General features: G+C 42.6%; 4 protein-coding genes across 6 annotated transcripts; 2 read left to right on the forward strand and 2 right to left on the reverse strand.

Annotated features, from left to right (window-relative positions):
- Positions 1–2,264: 2,264 nt before the first annotated feature.
- On the reverse strand, positions 2,265–4,370 carry org (oogenesis-related gene). Of its 3 annotated transcripts, none has more exons than XM_005478714.3 (6): positions 4,150–4,370; positions 3,956–4,027; positions 3,668–3,842; positions 2,772–2,941; positions 2,468–2,572; positions 2,265–2,389 (listed from the first exon to the last, which is right to left on the reverse strand). In XM_005478714.3, the coding sequence occupies exons 1-6, from the start codon at positions 4,222–4,224 to the stop codon at positions 2,345–2,347; spliced, it is 642 nt and encodes a 213-aa protein (XP_005478771.1). In that variant the 5' UTR covers positions 4,225–4,370; the 3' UTR covers positions 2,265–2,344. The 3 variants fall into 3 exon arrangements, with proteins under 3 accessions (XP_005478771.1, XP_005478770.1, XP_005478772.1); XM_005478713.4 differs by having other exon boundaries at positions 3,668–3,887; positions 4,150–4,368; XM_005478715.4 differs by lacking the exon at positions 3,956–4,027 and having other exon boundaries at positions 3,668–3,887.
- LOC109197051 (uncharacterized) lies at positions 4,309–9,079 on the forward strand. Its single transcript, XM_025903283.1, has 3 exons — positions 4,309–4,315; positions 4,454–4,466; positions 5,966–9,079. Exons 1-3 carry the CDS (start codon positions 4,309–4,311, stop codon positions 6,819–6,821), a joined length of 876 nt encoding a protein of 291 aa, XP_025759068.1. The 3' UTR covers positions 6,822–9,079.
- Positions 9,080–10,492: 1,413 nt separating this feature from the next.
- peak3 (PEAK family member 3) lies at positions 10,493–14,646 on the forward strand. Its single transcript, XM_005478716.4, has 4 exons — positions 10,493–10,697; positions 10,874–10,998; positions 11,718–12,271; positions 12,571–14,646. Exons 1-4 carry the CDS (start codon positions 10,633–10,635, stop codon positions 13,633–13,635), a joined length of 1,809 nt encoding a protein of 602 aa, XP_005478773.1. The 5' UTR covers positions 10,493–10,632; the 3' UTR covers positions 13,636–14,646.
- Positions 14,427–19,335, reverse strand: oaz1a (ornithine decarboxylase antizyme 1a). The gene is given in 6 exon segments (XM_003451307.5): positions 14,427–14,801; positions 15,402–15,487; positions 15,797–15,972; positions 16,065–16,151; positions 16,153–16,219; positions 19,132–19,335. Coding segments are annotated over 6 exon segments (666 nt in total). The 5' UTR covers positions 19,251–19,335; the 3' UTR covers positions 14,427–14,670.
- Between the last annotated feature and the right edge of the window lie 803 nt (positions 19,336–20,138).

The raw sequence follows: 20,138 nt of genomic DNA on the forward strand, positions 1-20,138 counted from the left end.
AACAAGCAAATAACTAACTGATCTACCCTGGATCTGGCACCTCCCTAGAAGTAATTTAACTGTAGCACAGGTCACTGCAAGAGGGGAGAAAGCACTTAAAAAATAAACAGCAGTAAACATTTAACTTGCAAATGATAAATTTAAAGTGAAGAATACCTGCCCTCTCTAATGATCATTAGACCTCAATGAGCTCCAAAAAAAGATCAATTTAAAAAAATATATATATATATCTATCTCTATCTATCGATATCTATATCTATCGATATCTATCGATATCTATATCTATCGATATCTATCGATATCTATATCTATCTATATCTATCTATATCTATCTATATCTATCTATATCTATCTATCTATCTATCTATATCTATCTATCTCTATATATATCTATCTATCTATCTATCTCTATATCTATCTATCTATCTATCTATCTCTATATCTATCTATCTATCTCTATATCTATCTATATATCTATATATATCTATATATATATCTATATCTATATATATATCTATATCTATATATATATCTATATCTATATATATATCTATCTCCATCTATCAGGATGATATCAAAGAAGCCTTTGCAAACTGAATTTTCAACAGCCAAACATACAGTAAAAACTTCAGAAAGAGACATTTGTTGAGAGGCTGTTTTATCAGATGCACACTTGGATCATTGGTTTTTTTAAGTGCTCAGAAAATAATTCAACAATTGCGTAAACACCATCTGTTGAAGATGATCATGTGATATGGCCGAAGGCTCCAGAGCAGCTGCAAAAATGAACGTGGTGTGGTGAGAAGTGAGGGACACCCTGAAACAGAGGAGGTAAAAATCAGAGCAGAAAGGGCCAAGACATCCTCACTTCTAGCACGGGTTCAGCGTGCTACGGTGCACTCCGAGTCTGTTAGATTTCCAGGTCAAGCTTTTACTTTCCCTCATCAAAGCAGACACTGTGAAACTGAAAAAGCGAGAATTCAGTTGTTTTCCAAAGTGAATTCTTTTTATGACTAATAAGTGACCTTTATGAAGAAAACAGGCGGAGTTCCCCATTTCAAATTACAGCACAATAACAGTTCAACACAGTGTTACTTTGAAGAGTGCTCCTTCCTCCAGCCTCGTTCGCATTCATCTGCGATTCAGGGAATGAAAACTGGATAAAATCCAAAAGCACAAAAATAAATGAAACCATTAGCGAGCTTTTCCGCTCCCCCACCACTGACAATGCAAAATGAGAAATCGGTACAGCGGCAGCTCATCCGCGTGGGTGCAGATTGTTGAACAAGTACCAGTTCAGTCATTTTTCAAGAGGTTTGCAGGGCTCTTCACAGCAGCCTGCCATCAGCTTCTGTAAGTACACCTCACACTCAGCAGTAAACAGAGGGACCGTGCGTGCACACGGATGGACGAGGTTCGGCTCTGTGGGCAGCAGAAAATTACACTCGTCAGCCTCTTATGAGAGCCACATGACAGCAGCCGTCCCCCTCACCGGCAGCACAGTCAGATGTGAGCGCCAACAGCACTTTTCTGCTTGGATGAACTCTAGTCAAACAGCTGAAAGTCACCTGCTTTAAGTCAAAAATAGTCCTGGTTCATCCGCCGTCACGGTTTAAAAGTGTCACACCTTTGACGTGCATGTCAGACATGAATTTTTGAAACCAAAGCTAAAATCCGTGTCTTTAAATACATGCATATCTACAAACCGTAAGGCTGCACACATTTTGTGCTAAGACAAACTAAGCCGACAGCTCAAAGGCTGATCAGAACCTCACTCGTGGCGAATCCTATATAAAAGACTCTAGCACAATGATTCCAGAGCCCTCAAACTTCAGCTTGCCCATTATTGCTTGCAGTTGTTGAGTACCGATCATGTAAAGGAGAAATATTTAAAATATACCTGCACAACTGAAGCGCCTTAGATGTTCTTTACAGATACGACATCAACATGAGGCTGAAAGAAAATGTCCATTTAAAAATAATTTCGCAGTTGTTTGAAGACAAGAGTGAGCATCTTTTAAGTGCAAGCTACCAGCTGCAGAAAACCTACCAATATTCTTCAAATTTAGTGCAGAACATTTGCAAACCTACAAAGGAGCCATCATGTTGTGTCTCAATTCTGAATGAAGATGCAAAGCTAAGACATTTCAGTTATCTATACAGAATTAGACGTTGTCAACTTGAAGTCCAGTTCCCCTTATGCTCCCAACTCTAGTTTTATGAAGCACTACTGCCATCTAGTGATAAAACACAAGCAGGCCAAGGCAAAGGGATAAAGTTTTATTGAATTATGAAATATAAACATACAAGGATGACCCACAACAAAGACACTCAATATGACACGCTAAACATCAGGGCAGGAAACTTCAGGAGTGGACACATCAACTTCCTGTAGAGACAAGAAAGCCGTGCTGATTCAGCCGTTCAACATAATCCGTTTACAGAACCGTGTCGCCGCTCAGCTCACCGTGTTCACGTCATCAATGACGACACCCTTCTCCGAAACCTCAAGGTCACTTTCTGTGTCATTGTGCGAGCGGTATTCTTCACTCTCCGTCTCTACAGAGGTGGGCTTTAAAAAGAAAGGAAGCGGCCATGTTTTAAGATGCACTTCATGTCTGTAACTAAAATTAAAGCCACAGGATAAAGAAACCAAGCATGTGGTCTCTGGAGTGAGTTTTACAGCTTTAAATTTACAGCTCAGCATAAAACTAATGGGGGAGAAAAAATACACAGGAAAGTTTCCTTCTTTGTCTCCCCCCCATACCAACCTCATAGTCAGGGTCAACCTCAGGTCCATCATCGTCAGCAAGCTCCTGAGAGAGCGCCTCCACCCAAGTCTGCTGCTCCTCCTCCACATCATCATCATCATCCTCCTCCACATCATCCTGTTTTCTCTTGCTGCCCTTTCCACAGGGCTTTGCAGGAGACACTCTGATTTCTGTTCACAAAACATGACCTTTCATGAGGCAGTGTTCACCCACTTTTAGAGAAAACTAAAACCCACAAGTTCATTTATATTTAAACCTTTAAGCAGGAGAAAACACTTTAATTAAATTGCGTACAAGAGTGCCCTGCTTAAAGAGAACAGTACAATCATAAGATCATAAATGGCACATCCAAACACCACTTAAGCACAGTCAATATAACATTTAAACTTCGCATCAAAGAATGAATACCTAGTGAAAGTAAATCTGAACTTGCCACAAGTGTCTGAAATTCTAAAGTTTTGTTCAGTAAACTGCTGCAGAGGGCCAGACAACTTTGTTTTAAATTAGACATAAGGCTGCTTAATCAGTCAGCTTTTGAACTAGACGTCAGAAACATTATTGCCCGTTTTACTGCCGAATTGCTCAAACCGTTTGTTTCATGATTATTCTAAACATTGTCCCTCAGTAACTAAAACAAACACTCTGTAGGCAAAGCTGCAAGCCAGCAGTTATTCACATTATCAGTTAAAGTGTCTCAAAGGTGAACGTAGAGCCAATACAAGTGCATTTGGCCCCATTTTCATATTGTTTTCTCTGTTAATATCACAAACTGTCATCTAGTTGTCTCCACTGACTAATTTTAAGTATCAGCCATGCCTGTACAGTGTGTCAGTGGTATCAATCCGTGTCCTGTTCATGTTTTTAGACAAAATAAACAACAACCAACATGCACCTACCTGGGGACAGGGCCAGTCCGATTCTGCTGGACACAGGATATCCGAGGGCACTCTGCATCCAGCGGGGCAGGACGGACAGCAACAGGCGGGTGACCCGGCTCAGGCGCTTGCGGCCTGTGAGGCTCTGGCGCCCAGGGCTGGAAACCGTGGGGTTAACGAGGACGTTTTCCTTTGGCTGCCGTAAGCCCAGCACCCACCAAAAGCCGCGGTATGCACGCACCTGCAAATCAGAGCAATGTTACTTTGACTAAAGCTGGAGAGAGGAGTGTAACTTCGTCAGCTACGTACAACGATGCCAAAGGGCCAGAAGAGGCCGCGCAGCAGGGAGGGAAGCACCCCGTCTCTCCTCACAACTCTGTCCTGCAGGTAAGGAGACACGACCGGTAAAAAAAACAAAAAACACAAACAGCCTTCCTGCTCATGCGAGAGGGCCCGAGCAGCTAGCAGAACCGAGCAGTCCCCCTCTCCTTTACCTCCTTTACCTCAGTATTGTCAGTCTGGACCCGGACCTGATCCTGCTCCACCTCCACAACTTCTCTGACGCCCTCAAGACTCATTCTTCTGCGGGCTAAAACCTGAAACTGGAGGGCTGCGACAGAAAGGACGAACTGAGAAACAACAGCTTGTGAAGGAGTTAGAGCATGAACTGTACCCTGAAGTGTCAACGCTGCACCCAATCAATGCAGACAAATGCACCTGCTGCAATCAGCGCGAGCCAATGAGCAAATCCCGCCAATTAACCTCCGTCAAGCCAAAAAAGGCGGGCAAAACGGTTTGGGCTGGGAGGGATCACAAACGGGTAATGGAAACTTAAAATGCAGCGCTCTGAAGCCTTGGGGGGTCCAGCCCCACCCAATAAATGACTGAATTCTACAGATATATGTATATGAAATATAGACGTGTCTCTACAACTAAAATATATATATATGTTTTCTATCAGCGCTTAAACATGCGATCTGTAAGTCAAAGTTTTGGGTTGTAATCTCAAAATTTCTGCTACATAACTTGATTTTCGGGGGGTCAACTTCTTGTTATTTTTAAGTCTAAGACCAACGCTAAAACTTACCTCAACCCCAGTTTTGTTAGAAAGTTGAAATTTATATATATCTATATATATATATATTATTTTATTTTATTTTTTTAATTTATTATTCATATATATCTCTGTCGATATGAAGCGTTCAGGGGGTGAAGGCCGAGTTTTTGAAAGATAGGAATGAACCATACTGGGTTAACAAAGACTGCCTCCAGACTGCAGGGAACTGTGTTACTGTTGGTGGAAGAGTGGATGTAAGATTGGGGTCTCTAAATGTAGGGACAGGGCAGAAGGTTGGATGTCAAAGATAGGGTGTGATGGAGGCAGGTGAAGCACTGTGGTGAGTCCTAAATAGAGCAGCTGAAAGAAGGAGAAGGCTAACATTTGTATTATAAAGATATTTTCTAAGAAAATGTTTTATTGTCACAGAAGCTTGAAGATTAATCACTTGCTTTCTGCCCACCTCTGCTCAGATCAGCTGGTTGGCCTATGTGCGCTGTTTTGCCAACAGGGACGTTGCAGAGCGCCCTCTGGTGGACAATCATTCCAACATCAACAATCATAAAATATAACAGCGTTTGTGTTTCCCTTTTTTACTTTTTCATTTCCATTTATCGGCCATTATAACTGTAGACACCGACGTATCAGCTAAAATCAGCCCCACTTATATACTGGGTGGGTTTTACAGTTTATTAATCAACAGAACAGTTTCCTAGAACTGTTTAAATATCACGGATAAATATTTACTTTGTAGAATTCATACATATATGCAGCTTAGCTGTTTGTTTTTAAACATATTTTTGCAAAAGCTGCAATTTTCAGAAATCTAATTTATAAGAGAGCGACGGGTACTCTTCACTGTTTTATTAGTCACTAATAAAAAATAGCACCTGCACCACTGCACATAAAAAACTGTGCGAATCTTAAAATGTTAAACAAGTTTCTTTTCAAAATCTAAACCCTTCATGTAGTGACCAGAATACAACGTCTGCCCTGCGTGCTCCTTGGCACACAAAGAGGTTTAAAAGAGAGGCCCATCATTAAGCTTCCACACTTGACAGTTTCCCTAATTGGAAACTGTTTCCGCTACCTGTCTTCGTCACATTTACGCACCCTTTGATGCATTTGCTGGAGGACAAAGGGATGTGGAAAAGTATAAAAGGTGCCTCTCCCCACTCCTGTTTGAAAATCTACAGACGCTCCGAGCCTGTGTGCAGAGAGGGTTAAAGAGATTTAAACATGAATAAAAATCCCGTCACCAGAACGTTCACCATTGGAGCTATCTGCAGTGGAAGCAAAGCCTCAGATGATTTCCCCACAGGACGTAGGCACAGCAGTGCAGGGATCCAGGCGCTTTCGTGGGCTACCGGCACCGCAAAGTCCTTCGATTCCCATGAGAACATTTTTCCGAATATCCTGACTCCCGACAGCATCCCACAGTTCACCATTCCAAGTCTGTCTGTGCAGACTGGCTTCAGATCACTGGACAAGGAAAGTAACAAAGAGAGAGAAGGGGGCTCAGAGACGGCACCAGAGTCCTCTGTTTCTTCGGCCTGCGCCACGGTCTCGTCATCTGCATCGTTCTCCAGCTTTGCTTTAGTTCGGTCAGAGCGCAAAGCTGAACGGTGTGCTTCAGACCCTTTAACCAAGAGGAGATCTCTCCTTCAGAGGGAGCCGCACTCTCCTTGCTCCTACAGTGAGACCCAGCATTGCCTTGACCCCGCAAGCAAAGCCGCTCTCTCCCTGCCGCACTTGACCAAAATCACCACCCCCTACGGCTTCGTCACCTTAAGCCAGAGCCCCCAGATGGCGAGCGAGGAGGCACTTCTCTGCCAAGCAGGCCCGCACCGCTTAAACAAAGATGACAAGAATTCATACTGGCTCAGCAAAGCTCCCGGGAAAAGCACAGAAGACATTAAAGGCGAGTCCTCCCACCTGTCAGGGCCGGAGAAGAGGCTATCCAAACACTTGGCTGACTCACAGTCTAACAGAGCGCTACAGGCTTCTTCTGCCTCCTCCACCACAGTTTCATCATCTCCACCACCAAGGCAACCAGATGAGAGGCGTAAACCCCGCTTCTACGAGGTCATAAAGAAACACTTCATCTCCCGCCATTAGAAACATCACTATATATTTGACTATGTGGTAACAATGCCAAGAAAATATGTTATGTATTTATTTAAATTTGCATGTAAAATAAAAGTTTTTCTCCCGTGTAAAACACTGAAAACTGATTAAATTGTACCAGATTTTGTCACTACTCTGGCATCACTTTCAAAATTCGATTTAGTATTGAAGCACCTGGTTCTGGTTAACCAAATTTCAGAACCCTTTGGGACATTTTTTCAGGTCTTCTGGTATACCCACCGCACGTCTGGTCAACACTTCCTCTTCTGTCTGCTTGTCATTGCACACATTGAATACTGAGAATTTTTTTTAAAAGCTTATCACACCGTCACAAGGTTTCGAGACCGTTTGTCCGTATACCTGCATGCAACTAAAACTCAGACATGATTGGTTAATACAACCAGACACAAAGCAGACAGAGATTAGAAAACCAGAAGTGGTTTGTTTTGCAACGAGTTCAAAGTCTAGAGCTGAGCACAGAGGAAGATCACCTTTAAGATTCACTGAGGATATTCCCCATCACCCGTGAGGTTAAGGTTAATGGATTCCTCTACCGCTTAAATGTCAGTCACTCTCAGTTTGCCTGCTCCTATTCACTTCCTCGCTGAATACGTATTTATGAGCCCTGCGTCCTGCAGCGCTGAATGCGTCCTTCTGGCAGATGAACCAAGCGCTTGCTCTTTAGCATATGAAGAGACCGCTGGTCGCCTAATACATCCTTGGAGCATGCATCCTTAACCCTCCCACACACTGAAATTAAGCAGGTAAATGTCATTATGACCCAGAGTACCCTTATCTAAGCTGAGGGCGAGGGAAACACAAGGCTGACCCTTGATAGATAAAGGTGATCTAAATTTAAAATCACCCGCCGTGCTGTTTCTGTGCATGATTTAGGCCGTTCCTCATGGCGAACAGCGGTTTCAGCTTTAATGAAAGTAAAACAGGAGGAGATGAAAGAAATAAGACATGCAGAACATGTGTGTTGATTAAAATAAAACACGTTGGAGAGGTTCATATCGCAGTCCATCTCTGAATGTATTTTTATTGTGGTGTCATTGTATGTTTCTTAAATTGGCTGAATATTATTAGTTGAATTTATTTATTTGCTTTATTTTAACATGGGCTGACTGTGGAGTTTGCATGTTGTCCCTGTGCATGGGTTAAAGTCACCTTATGCAGATGCAAGAGAGATGTTTGTATTTCCTGTCTCAGAGCGATGCTGAGAAACACGCATTCATTACTTCTAGGCTGAACTATTCATTATTATCAGGTCAATCCAAAACACCACCGTGAGTGTACTGACAGGGAAAAGAAAGAGACATATAGAAAGACCTGATGGTACCTTATTATCCCAACAGAGCGCTTCGCTCTCAGACTGCTGGTTTACTTGTGGTTTGTGTGACATTTAAAAACAAAATGAGAACCTACTCCCAGTTTTGATTCAAGAGACAGACACCTTCTCTACTTTCAAGAGTCTTTAAACCTTTGTGTTTGATAAAGCATATATTTAGGGCTGGATCAGGTGACCCTGAATTAGATTTCATATGTTGATTTGCATGTGATTGAGTGAAATACATATTCGATCCCAACGATTGGCCATGTGTCCATGTGGAACACAGATTACAATCAATCGATTACACATACTCACAAAGCACACATGTCCACAGAATCAGTTTCTTCCATTGCAATTTCTCCTGATTTTATTTGTATTTATTGTTTATATTGTATTTTAATGTTGAGTATTGTGTTAAATTTCTCTGGATTTTTAGGACATTTTTTTTCCTATATACTAATGTACAGCACTTTGTTATTTATAAACTTGACTTTGATGGAGTGGTCAAGCCAGTGTCTGGACATCAGTCCTACGGAAAATCTGTGGAGGCAGCTGAAGCTTTGAGTTTAAAGCAGCAGCCAGGAAACCTAAAAGATTCAGAGAGTTTCTCTCAACCCAACCCCCTAATTGAGTTTCTCTCAATTAGGTAGAGGATCAATAGGGGGTCCATGACCCTCCTGGGGACACTCCCATAGGGCTTAAAATCCGAGACCCTCCACTTAGAATTGAACAAACTTCTCGGATGAAACGTCTTTAAGTCCAGACGCTTCTCTTTCCGAGCTCCTTAGACTACAATGACCTGAATGACTGAGAACCTTCACAGACATTTCCCCCACTGTAAGTCTTTATTTACTTGAGATTTCTACTTGAAATGAAGCATTTCTACTTCATCATTGTCTTTAATTTTGACTCATCATAACAGGATGTGTCCAATACTTTGTCTTTATGCCACTGTGATTAAATGAAGACAGCCTAAAACTATGTATAAAGTACATAAGACTGGATGCACAGTGACATCTGGATTTTGGGTTGAGTTGGGAGATTTAAAAGAAATCAAACCGGAAGATATTTTAATCCAGATGAGCTCAGATATTTTGGGCTTTCTCGTTCTGACACCGTGTAAGTACACTGGCTTTAAAGTTAAATGTCAGCTGAGGAGTGTTTGTTTGGCAGGAATGAGGCAGCGTGACCCACATTGTATTTGTGATCCTCTGATGTGCGCGTCCTTCTTCATTTCAGTTCTCAGACAGAAGTGAAAATTCAAAAGAAATTGGTCTGCTTACTTTCACTGAAAACACAGAAAGAGATTCAGCACCAACGGCCTTCGTGACCGCCACCATGCTGAAAGCCTCCATGGACTCCACAGATTACACGCTTTTACACGTGTTTATCAGTGACCTCTGACTGCTGCAGTGAGTGTAAATATAACAGATACTGAAAAACTGCTTTAGGCCAGAGGCATTTTGGAATAGGACTATGTTAAGGCAGCTTTATGGTGCAGAAACCAGCTGCACACAGAGGTTAAAATATCATACAGCAACCTGGCTGTGTGTGTGCGTGCATGTGGGGAGGGTTTCATACATGTCTTCGTTTGTCAGTTGCATCACACACGTGTCATCGCGTCTACCTAAACAATCAAACCTTGTCCCCTGTAGTCAGGTGTTGATGCTGTCACACGGCTGTTTTTCTGTGCTGGCAGAGTGCGGTTGTGAGATTAAACTTTCTGCAGTCATTCATGTAATCACAATATGAATATGAATTTCCTGTGTTTCCTGTCACGCTAATGTTTTCTCTTCAGCTGCACTGTAGTGTCAGTATTTGTGATCAGTAAACTATCCCTGGATCAAGTTAAAATTACATTCCAGACATTCATACAAAGAGGTTTAAGGAGCACCAACAGAAAAAACGGGCAGATGTTTCTCAGAAGGCAGTTATTTGGTGTTTCCACCTGCACAAATATGTTTTCCATCCATTTAAACCAGCGGTAGCAAGAACTTCAGAGAGCAGTGCATGCGTGAAAGGTACAAGTGCATCGGGCATATGAGAAAACCTAAACAGCACATGCAGATCAACTGCAACTGAGAGAAGGGAGCAAAAATGAGTGCATGCTGAAGGGGCTCCGCTGTAACTGCTCTTCCCCATTTTGACAAGCTGAGGTTAGCTCAGAGAGCAGCTTTGCCCTCAGAACAGACATAACTTTTCCGGTGCCAACCTCAAAGTCTAACTAGAAACGATTAGAACGAAAGATAAGCAGGGCAGCCTCAAGGAGACAGAAGTATGCTTTAAAAATGTGCAACTACACATGTGTGACTGTGAGAGGCAGCGAAACGCAGCAGGGGGAGTAACTGAAGCGGATGGGAAGTGTTTTATACTGACTGAGCTGGCCCCCTGAGCTTCACATGCACTCAGTTCAGTGACAGAAGCAAAGTGTGAGAGAAGTGGAAGAGCGGGTTAGGTGTTAGATTCCCGATGGCGTCTGCTTCAAGCAGCAGAGTGGACGAGCAGCCGCCGGCGCTGCCTGTCAAACAGCACAGGTAAGCCCACCGAACAAAGCGCATTATCTTTCTGTCAGAAGGAGAGACTTTTATGGCTCCTTTTGACATGTTTTTCATTGAATTTTAATAATATTTTCACTGCACACCCAAACCTAAGAATGGAGCAGCAGGCAGCTTTTGCTGTGCATTTATTGCAATTGCATGTATTTCCTCAGGCATTCCAGCGTGGAGTCTGACAGCAGCCCTGTGGTACCACAGCATCAAAGTTCCGCATACAACGATGTCTTTCCTGAACCCACCGACTGCAATGCAGCCCAGTGCCCCATACACCAACGCTACGGTAGGGTTGCAGAACGGTGACACCGGAATATCTCTGCAAAAATAAATTAGGCAAATAGCACTGTGGTTTACTGATAGCTGAAGTATACGGCTCAGTGTGATGGGGAAACAAATACTATTACATCTGGTTCTTTTTTCTCAGTTCGCCTTTCAGTTCATGAGAACTCGAGAGGAAGTCACCTTACAAAACTTTTACTTTCAGCGAAAAGGCAAACAGGGTAAATGTCCTTATACTGAATGACTCCTTTGGAGGTGTGACTGTACTATGCAAGCAAGTTCCTCTCAAATAGGAGTGTCAAACCTTCTCTGGGCCACATGCATTCAGTTTCATATTAAGTAGGCTGCACCACAAAAAGAAACTACTACTAAACAATTAATAATGAATATATTCTTAAAATATTCCCATTTATTGAGCTACCCCTTACCGATCAGCTCATGAACAGTCAGTGTTTTTTTTGGAAACATAAGTGCAGTTTCAGCAGTATGTCTGTTTTACAAAACTATTTTACCTCAGTGTGTCTCTGTATGTGAGAAAACACACAACAAACCCTGTCCTCCTTTACATTTTTAACACTTGTGAAACCATCCGGTGGACTTTTGCCGGTCCAGTCCCGGTTTTATGTTTGACAATGCTGTTCTAGAGATATTGTGTTTAAACTTCTTCCCCTTCTTTGCCTGCTGTTGCTGTCTGACTTTAATTCCTCTGATGGTGTTTCTCAGATCCGTGCAGACACCTGGAGAGATTTTACTCTGATATCAACCCACCGCCTGTACCGAAGAAGAAGTTACATCGTGCTTTATCCCTCCCGCCCACCCATGTGCCTTCGTTGCCTCCCAAGTCACCCCTCTCTCCTCTGCAAAGATTCCCCCAGAACTTTGACAACCCGCTGTACATGATGGCACCCAAACAAGATCTTTTTTTCTCAGAGGAGCTAGAAGAGTTTAAACCATCCACGAGCAGTCCTGTCTCCGTAATGTCCTTCTCCCAGCTGTCGTTTGACACTCCGGACAAAGATCTTCCCTACATCTTCCATAGCTTTGTCGACCAGGGGGTTGTTTCTCATGGGATTCAGCATCGCCATCTACTCTTTCTTAGAAGCATGGCACAGACTGTGGAGGCAAGGAATCTGCTAGAGGGCTCTAAAAGGGATGTGAGCTCATACCAACCTCAGGATTTCCTCTTGCATGAGGGCAGTCAGCCAAAGCAGATTGGAAACATGACTTACTACAGCCTGCACAGCCCAATGTTCCCACAGAGAGTGCTCGGTTTAAGGGTAATGTTGCATGTCTTTTATTCATTTTGCATAGTTTACAACCAGCTCTGTGTGCATGTTGTGATTTATAGTTGTTACACTTCCCTTGAAATTGTCTGCAAAACCAAGTGGTATGAATGTTGCTCATAGCAACCAGTAAAACAAATATGATCTTTATCAGCACTTGCAAGTGCTACAATGACTTGTGGCAAAAACACTTCCTCTGAACTATAGTATACCCACGGCTGCAGCAGAATAAACCTTTTTGACATATTTATCACTCGGCACTTCAGTGGTTTGATTGCTGCTTCTCTGTGCAGGTACACAAACACACTGATGAGGTTTTCTCCGCTCACATCCAGCGGCAGCCGCCGCATGTCAACGTGCGAGATGTTATTACTTATTTCCCATCCAGCAACAGCTACAGAACCAGTGAAACTCGAGATCCCGCAGCAGGCTCTCCTAACCCAAGGTCAGAGTGCAATCCTGCTAATCCACCAGGTGGAAGCAGCACTGAGCGTGCAGCAGAAGCCACGAACCTCAGCAAGCTCACAGTTCAGTCTTTCCTCCAGAAAGGCCAGGCCGTGAGCGTGGAAAGAGACGTGCCACACGCCAGCCTGGACGACTTTGTTAAAGACAGCAGCTCGCTGCAGAGCACAGACTCTGTGCGTTATTATAGACAGGTGTGTGCTCTGTTGCTGCAGATATTAATGGGTACGCACCATCTGTACAGTAAGAGAGGCACTGCAGCTGAGCTCAAACCCCAGGAGATCCTTCTAGTGTGGCCCAATAGGAAGAGGGACAAGGCAGAACACAACTTGAATGAGGACGGCTCTGAGGAGAAGGAAGAAACAGAGTGGGAAAACACTCCAGAAAAAGGGAGGATTCAGACATTATGGAGGACGAAAGGCTGTCCTCGTGTGGTGCTAAAGCCACAGACTTTCTCTCAACCCCTCACCTCCATCAAATCTCAAATTACAGCTTTAATCCAGGCCTGCTGTCAAGAGAGCGCGACATCTCCGGGTTCAGATGTTTGCAAATCCTCCTACCAAAAAGGGCTTCTTCATCTGTCCTCGCTGCTTGAGAGTGACAGCGGGACTCAGATGATGGACATGGTAGCCATGCTTCAGGTGCTCCTCTGGGGCCCACACGTCTCCATCTTCAACCAAGGAGGCCCTGCAACCACCGTTATACATAACTGGCTGACAGTCAAGCGGGCGCTGCTGGTTATGAAGTTGGCCGAATCGGGGCTGATTGAGGATCGGTCTCTTCTGGACTGGGAGGAATGTATGTGCTTGCAGTATCTGTCCTTTACAGACTCTGAAACAGTTGCGAGTGTGGCCAATGAGCTGTGGAACAGAGTGAACGCTGAGCAAAGTTTATAGTTCATATCAAAGGAGTCCGTCGTTATCACCCGACTGAAAGTGGAAAAACAGTCCAGATTGAGGAATAATCCACTTCAGTGCGTTCTCCTTTATCAGTTGTTCATGTGCTGCACTCCATAATGTAAAACTAGTCTAATAAAAAAAGCTCCACTGGTTAAAAAAAAAAAGGCTGTTTTGTCAGCTTCATCTGACTCTTAAGTTGTGTCAGGTCATCAAAGAATAAATGTCCACATTTCCATTTTTGTCTGTACACTTTACTTCTCTCTAGTTATTGGGTGGGGTTCAAGTTTTAAAAAAAAGGTGTGAAGGTGGGGCATGGTTTCTGTTCTCAAGACCTTCACAAAAATACTGTGTAAATGAATGCAACTTCATGCAAGCTGTTGACTTTCTGAAGGGGATCAACCTTATTCCCCGTATCCCAAATCAAGACGTTACGAAACGCAGCCAGCAGCTTACACAACTACTACTGGCTCTAGCTTTGGCTAACGCAACTAAATGCTTTCTCCTTTTAGAGGGTGTAATTATGTTTCATGACACCACAGAAACCACAGTTTAAGGCGAGCACTTTTATTTAGTACAGTTACAACATGCACGTCTCTATCAAGTGTATCGAAACAAATTAAAATCATGCACACACTAAAAAAAACATCAACAGGAGAATCAACTGATAACTATATGAAAACATTTCTAATTACATGAGTAAGCTCGATTTAAACTCATCATAAATATATTTGAGATGATGAGGGTTTAGAGAGAACGAGCAGGAAGCCAACACTACACATCGGGGAAAGTATCACAGCGGTGAGGATGCATTGCCCAAATATTACGTGTTGCTTGATTTACATTCCTGACATATTAACATCTTACCCTAGTGCAAATCGTAATGAAACACAGCACGTGGCAGGTAAAACACACCTCAACCATACTGAGCTTGGATGACATTTTTTAAAAAACAAAATTATAAAGATGTGGTTGTGGATTGAAATAAACAAAAACAAACAAAAAAAAAAAGATTTGTAACTGCTCAGCGTAATTTTAATCATCATCTGAAGAGTCACGCTCGATGCTGTAAGCCATGAAGAAAGCGTCAGGGCGGGAAGGGACGAGGGGATGACCTGGTCTCACAATCTCAAAGCCCAGGAAACTGAATGTACGCAGCAGGGATGCTATGGAGAGCGACACAAGGAGAGATGTCATCAGCAAGGCTTTCTGACCAGAACAGAGCAAAAGCAGCTCATCTTCCATAAACATATAGACACGACACTGGCGCTGTGAGTGTGCTGAAAAGCACCGTGCAGAGAAAAGCTCTCAGCACTGTAAACACATCAGTATGGACTCAGAAGGACCAGATGTTAGAATCAACACACCCGTGACATTTCATAATCACACTGTTCACTAACAGCATCTGTGGTGGTACGGTGGACATTAGTCTGCATAACATGAGTAAGTTAGTTAATTATTAGATATATCAGCAAGACTGCTCAGAAACATCCGGCACGTGTTGCAACATCTGAGCTCTGTAACGAAGCGTCTGGCCTGAGTCCACTGCTACTTATTTTTGGAGTCGTGAGCATTACACCACAAACCTTTTACAGGTCTGGAAACTAGTGTGAAAAGGTAATGAGGTTTGTAACATCTGTAGGCAGTGTGCATTTAAAACATGCTTAACAACAAAAACATTACTCAAAGTTTCCTGATATATCTCAGTATTTTATATAAAGTGTTAACAGTTTTAATTTGGATTTTAAAAAAACAAAAACCCTCACCTCTATCATCACGGCTCTTATGAAAACAGATGAAAACGTGGTCAACCTGCAGCTGCTCTTCTGCAAACTCCAGCAGAAGCGCAAAACTGGAAAGAAAGAGCAAACAAGAAGGGTTAATGTTTTGTCAAAGGGTTGTTAATAATTTGAGGCAGAGCACATTTCACCCAAAGATTAGAGGGCCTTCGTTTATTTTGTTTTCTTGTGAGCCTCAAACTTCTTTTTTTTTTAACAAATACCATTTTTGCTTTTAAGATTTTTTTTCCAGTGTGGATGTGAATATTATTATAGCTGCCCATATACTGCATCAGGAAACACGAGTAGATTCCTGCTTTAACAGTTACCAGTAAGTAAAAGTGTCTGGTCTATTTCCTTGCAAACAAGTTTTGCCTGCTCACCTGTCCTTGCTCCCCTCGGGCAAAGCTCCAGGAGGGATTTCAACGTACAGGTTTCCTCCTTTCAGCGCCGCCCTCCAGACACAGTGCTTTCCTTCAGAGCGCCGGGGCTCAAAGAGTAAGAAGCGCACTCTGCTATTGGCAGGGGAAGGCTCCTCAAGAACCAGCAACTGAGCATCCTGGGAAAGTGTAGTTTAGGTTATGTTAAAAATGAAACTGCACATACCAGCAAGGACATTCCTGTATTTCTTTTTAAGCTTTCATCACTTACAGAATAGAACAGCTTAGCTGAAAGATTGCGATCCCGTTGGTCATTCCCTCGCCCACCTGGGATCTTCAGGGGTGGGAGAGGGGCATCAGGAGCACCACAGAGGCCCCGGACACGGGTTACTGCAACAGCGGGAGCACCTCAGAGGACTGGAGATACTGGAAAGCGAAACAAACGCACACACAGATGGAGCCATCATGAGCTGGGTATTCAGTCGAGATTCTGCTACCAAACACAAACCAAACTCTTTATAAGCAGCAGGTTCGGCACACATTAAACTGCCGAGTGACTCATCTGTGATACTGCAGTAAAACATTTACTAACCCAGAGTGAGTCTTCAGACACAAAAGCACAAGACTGGGGGAACCGGTTCAATCAATAACCGTTCCTACATTGAGCACAGATGCGTGCATGACGTGCCGACGGATGAGGAACACGTAACGGAAAGGAGAAGTGGTTTATGTCACACCACCACATTACTGATGCCTCACTAAAACTGTTAACAATTTTATGTCAGCTGTCAGTCAAATATTGACCACCAACTATAAGAAATTGTTTGTTTTTTGTCTCACAAAGACACATCGAGGCTACGGCTTCTGCACACTTCTGCTGCGGGCACTTTAAGCTTGTTCCACAGTTCTCACAGGAAACCTGCCAGAAGAACAGGCTATTTTTTTCCTCTAGCCGCTAGCCTACTTTAGCTCTTCACTCACCGCGTCACTGCAGTTTAAGAGACTGGGACAAACAATACTCATCAGCCGTTCTAATTCAGCGCTGTCACAGCACTCCTCAGATTTAGCTTGCTGTGACTGCATACATTTACAGCTTTGAGCGAAGGCCTGTTCACTGGGATTCTATTAGGAACAAAAATAACAACGCCGCAAACACCATCACACACAGGGATGCTCTCTTACGCAAATGCCACCAATGCGCTACATGTTGAGCAGAGGTGTAGAAACCAGTGTCATTCGCAGTGTGTAATATCCAACTTATGATCTCACAGAGGATTGGGGATTTTAACCAAATGCAGTTACTCCCTAAATCCGGTAATCAGATTAGGAAAGGAAGCCACTTGCCATCCTTGCAGAACCCCTTAACGCCTCCTTTCTGCGATTTAAAGAGAACACAAAGTTCTCAGTCAGTTTCTGCCTTTAGCATTCTTTGAGACTGACATGTGAACAGTAGGCAGTGCTGCGCAATGACGCCCCGACGGTCATCTTAATAAAAACAGCTGCTGTGAATAGTGTTTGTAGTGTTTGTAGGAGACTCTGCTGTAAATGAACATCATTGTAAAGGACATCTGCAATAAATCTCATGCATCCATCTAGCAGAGAATCATCTTTAATCCCATGTTCTAGCCTGCACTGTTAGACACTTCAATGTAGTATGACATTTGCAATGTGGGTTTTATTTTAGCTCACCTAACACGTTCTGGCTTTCAACAAAAGAAAAATTAGCAGGTTAAAAATGTAAGTCTTTAATGTGGGGTTAAATTTACACAAGTTTAAATACATTTGATTTTATCAGGTGGTCAAAAATGAAAAGAATGAAAAGAAAAGGCCTAGCCTTCTCTTAAGGTAACAGAGACTTTTTACCTTGGGAGGGGGGAGGCTATTAGCTGCTATAATAGATGATGTTATTTTAATGCATGCTTTATTATTGGAAGGTGTGGATGTTAAACCAGGCTTATCACACATGATAGCTATGTGTCAGCATATTTATAAAGGCATCTTTTCAAGCTTTGGCTTAAAGAGAAACACTATTATATAATATACATATATAAATATCTAACCATGACAATTACATAACTATATCCAAGTTCCAACCAACTACTTGCCACGATAAGCAAAAATACATCGAGATTTGTGTGTAGGCCATAACTTCCAAAATTCCCCATACAGCACCCACCCTGCCCCCCTCCGTCCCTCCTCCCCCGCAGTGGAAATTTCCTATGAGTGCCTCAAACACTATAGATCAGCACAAACAGAGCGCGTCAACAAATCCTGTCAGGGCACGAGTGGTGCAACCACCGACCACCAGATTGGGTTAATCGCTAACAACCAGTTTCGAGGTATCCACCCCTACCAGCCCCCTCACTTCCAGTCAATCGGTACTTTAACTGCACCCAAACAGGCACACGGCTGGCTGAAGAATGGCCCCGCAGCAGCTCGCATAAATCAAACCGAATCTGATTAAAAACATTACAAAGGTTCTTCTCAGCGTCGGTTAAACGTATTCCCTGTCCGCCCACCTGGAACCCGTGTTTTCCAGAAGTTACTGGATGTCTTATCGTGGGTTCAGAAGGGCGAAAAGGGAAAAATAAAATAAAATATATAAATAAATAAGAAAATCCCTGAAACCACGAATTAATCCGTACAGCCATCATTTTAACTACATTGTTAGCTAACTTTACATAACCCCGCGCAAATATTTTTGTACTAGTTCTACATCACAAAAGCCACATCACAAAAGATAGTAACGAGGTTTCAAAGCCATTGATCATTTTCATTGCGAAGGACGAAAATATGAACGCATCCGTCAGATTACCTAATGCTAAAGAGCTAGCATTTAGCTTAAATGTCTACGCTAATATTTAAGGGGAAAACACACCTAGTGACGATAAAACACTCTTATTCCGCTTTTTAACACGCAAAATTTGTATTTTAAATGTTATAAATTACAATTCTAGTCGCTACCAGGTCTTAATAGAAAACCTTACGACACGTTAGCCCAGCCATCGATAACGCGAACCTGTGGCGTTTGACATATTAGCTGACGCGTTAGCATCTGTGAAGCTACCAAAGCAGCGCTGTCACTTCTAACATTTTGCTCATAATCCCGCTACTGCGATGTATTTTAAGGTGATTAATATGCATCTTTTATGGAATTGAAATAAGCTGCCCGTGATTAATAATGTTCTCTATAAATGTCAACTGAAATAAGTGCCGCTGTTATGTAAACATGAAGGGCTGTGCTAGTCGCCTCACAGCTTATGCGAAAGCTAGGCCGCGGTTTTTAAACGTAGCTTAGCTTAGCTCACTGAGAGCAGCTGACACGGACCACAACATACCTTTCACTTTCAGGTTTATTACTGGACTTCTCGATAACAGGCATCTCGGGTAAGTTTCTCTCTTTTTCTCTAGCAAAACAGTGACTATTCAAAATCGTCTGTAGGTTAGATTTAACCATCCGGCCAGCGTCCACACCAGCTGCTCCCTCTGTCCTCTCCTCGTCACCGTATGCTGGGCTAAGCTGGGGAGCTGCGGTATTTGGCGGAGGCGTGTTCTGTCACTCTGACGTTTACCGTCGAAATGTTACGCAGTTACTCAGCACCGTCACTTCACAGTGTAATAAAATATACAACAATAAAACAACGCGTTCAGTATAAAAACATTTATATCACAAAAGAGTATCTAAGTAGTAATACATTGGGTTTTAGATTGGGATTTAGATTGGGCACATCTTTTAAAAATAGCTGAAGACATTTTTATATAGAAAAGCTTTTGATTAATTTGTTCTTACGTTGTTTTTATTGTTTTCTTTATTGTTTTACCTTGCTTTTTTATTTACGGTTACATTGTTTTATATTTCCATTTCTTGTACTGTAAAGCACTTTGTGATTTTTTATCTGTGAAAAGCGCTATATAAATAAATTTTACTTACTTATTGCGTACCCCTGGTACAGACGGTCTTGTTTTGTGTAGAATTAGCATAATTTTTTTTCAGTTTGTCTTTTGTTGTATATATATATATAATTTATGCCAAAAATTAAAATTGAGTTATATAATTTTTGCCAAGTCAAGTGGCTTTATTGTCATTTCAGCTATGTGCAGTGGTACTGTGGACCATGGTTTAGCCGAGTACATATTTGAGTAATAGGTTATTATTGCTGATCAAAAAGACTGGACTGCTCCAGACAAAGTTTGGACATGTGCAGAGCAGAGATATGGATATACTGGACTAAGGCTGTTAAAAATGGAGCTGCCAGGCCGGAGGAAGGCCTCCAGAGGGTTGATGTGACAAGACGATGGTAGGTAAAGGATGAAATGGATGCAGATGATGTGCTGTGGTGACCCC

The sequence above is a fragment of the Oreochromis niloticus genome, linkage group LG23 (assembly GCF_001858045.2).
Source record: "Oreochromis niloticus isolate F11D_XX linkage group LG23, O_niloticus_UMD_NMBU, whole genome shotgun sequence".
NCBI classification, from domain to species: domain Eukaryota; kingdom Metazoa; phylum Chordata; class Actinopteri; order Cichliformes; family Cichlidae; genus Oreochromis; species Oreochromis niloticus.

Excerpts from the sequence above, each read along its gene's own strand:
- org (XM_005478713.4), bottom strand. The coding sequence starts at position 4,224 with ATGAGTCTTGAGGGCGTCAGAGAAGTTGTGGAGGTGGAGCAGGATCAG. Across the intron at positions 2,942-3,667 it reads CGGACTGGCCCTGTCCCCAG|AAATCAGAGTGTCTCCTGCA; the intron begins GTAGGTGCATGT and ends TTTTGTGAACAG. Across the intron at positions 2,390-2,467 it reads TCATTGATGACGTGAACACG|GAAGTTGATGTGTCCACTCC; the intron begins GTGAGCTGAGCG and ends TTGTCTCTACAG.
- peak3 (XM_005478716.4), top strand. The coding sequence starts at position 10,633 with ATGGCGTCTGCTTCAAGCAGCAGAGTGGACGAGCAGCCGCCGGCGCTG. Across the intron at positions 10,999-11,717 it reads CCCCATACACCAACGCTACG|ATCCGTGCAGACACCTGGAG; the intron begins GTAGGGTTGCAG and ends GGTGTTTCTCAG. Across the intron at positions 12,272-12,570 it reads AGAGAGTGCTCGGTTTAAGG|GTACACAAACACACTGATGA; the intron begins GTAATGTTGCAT and ends TTCTCTGTGCAG.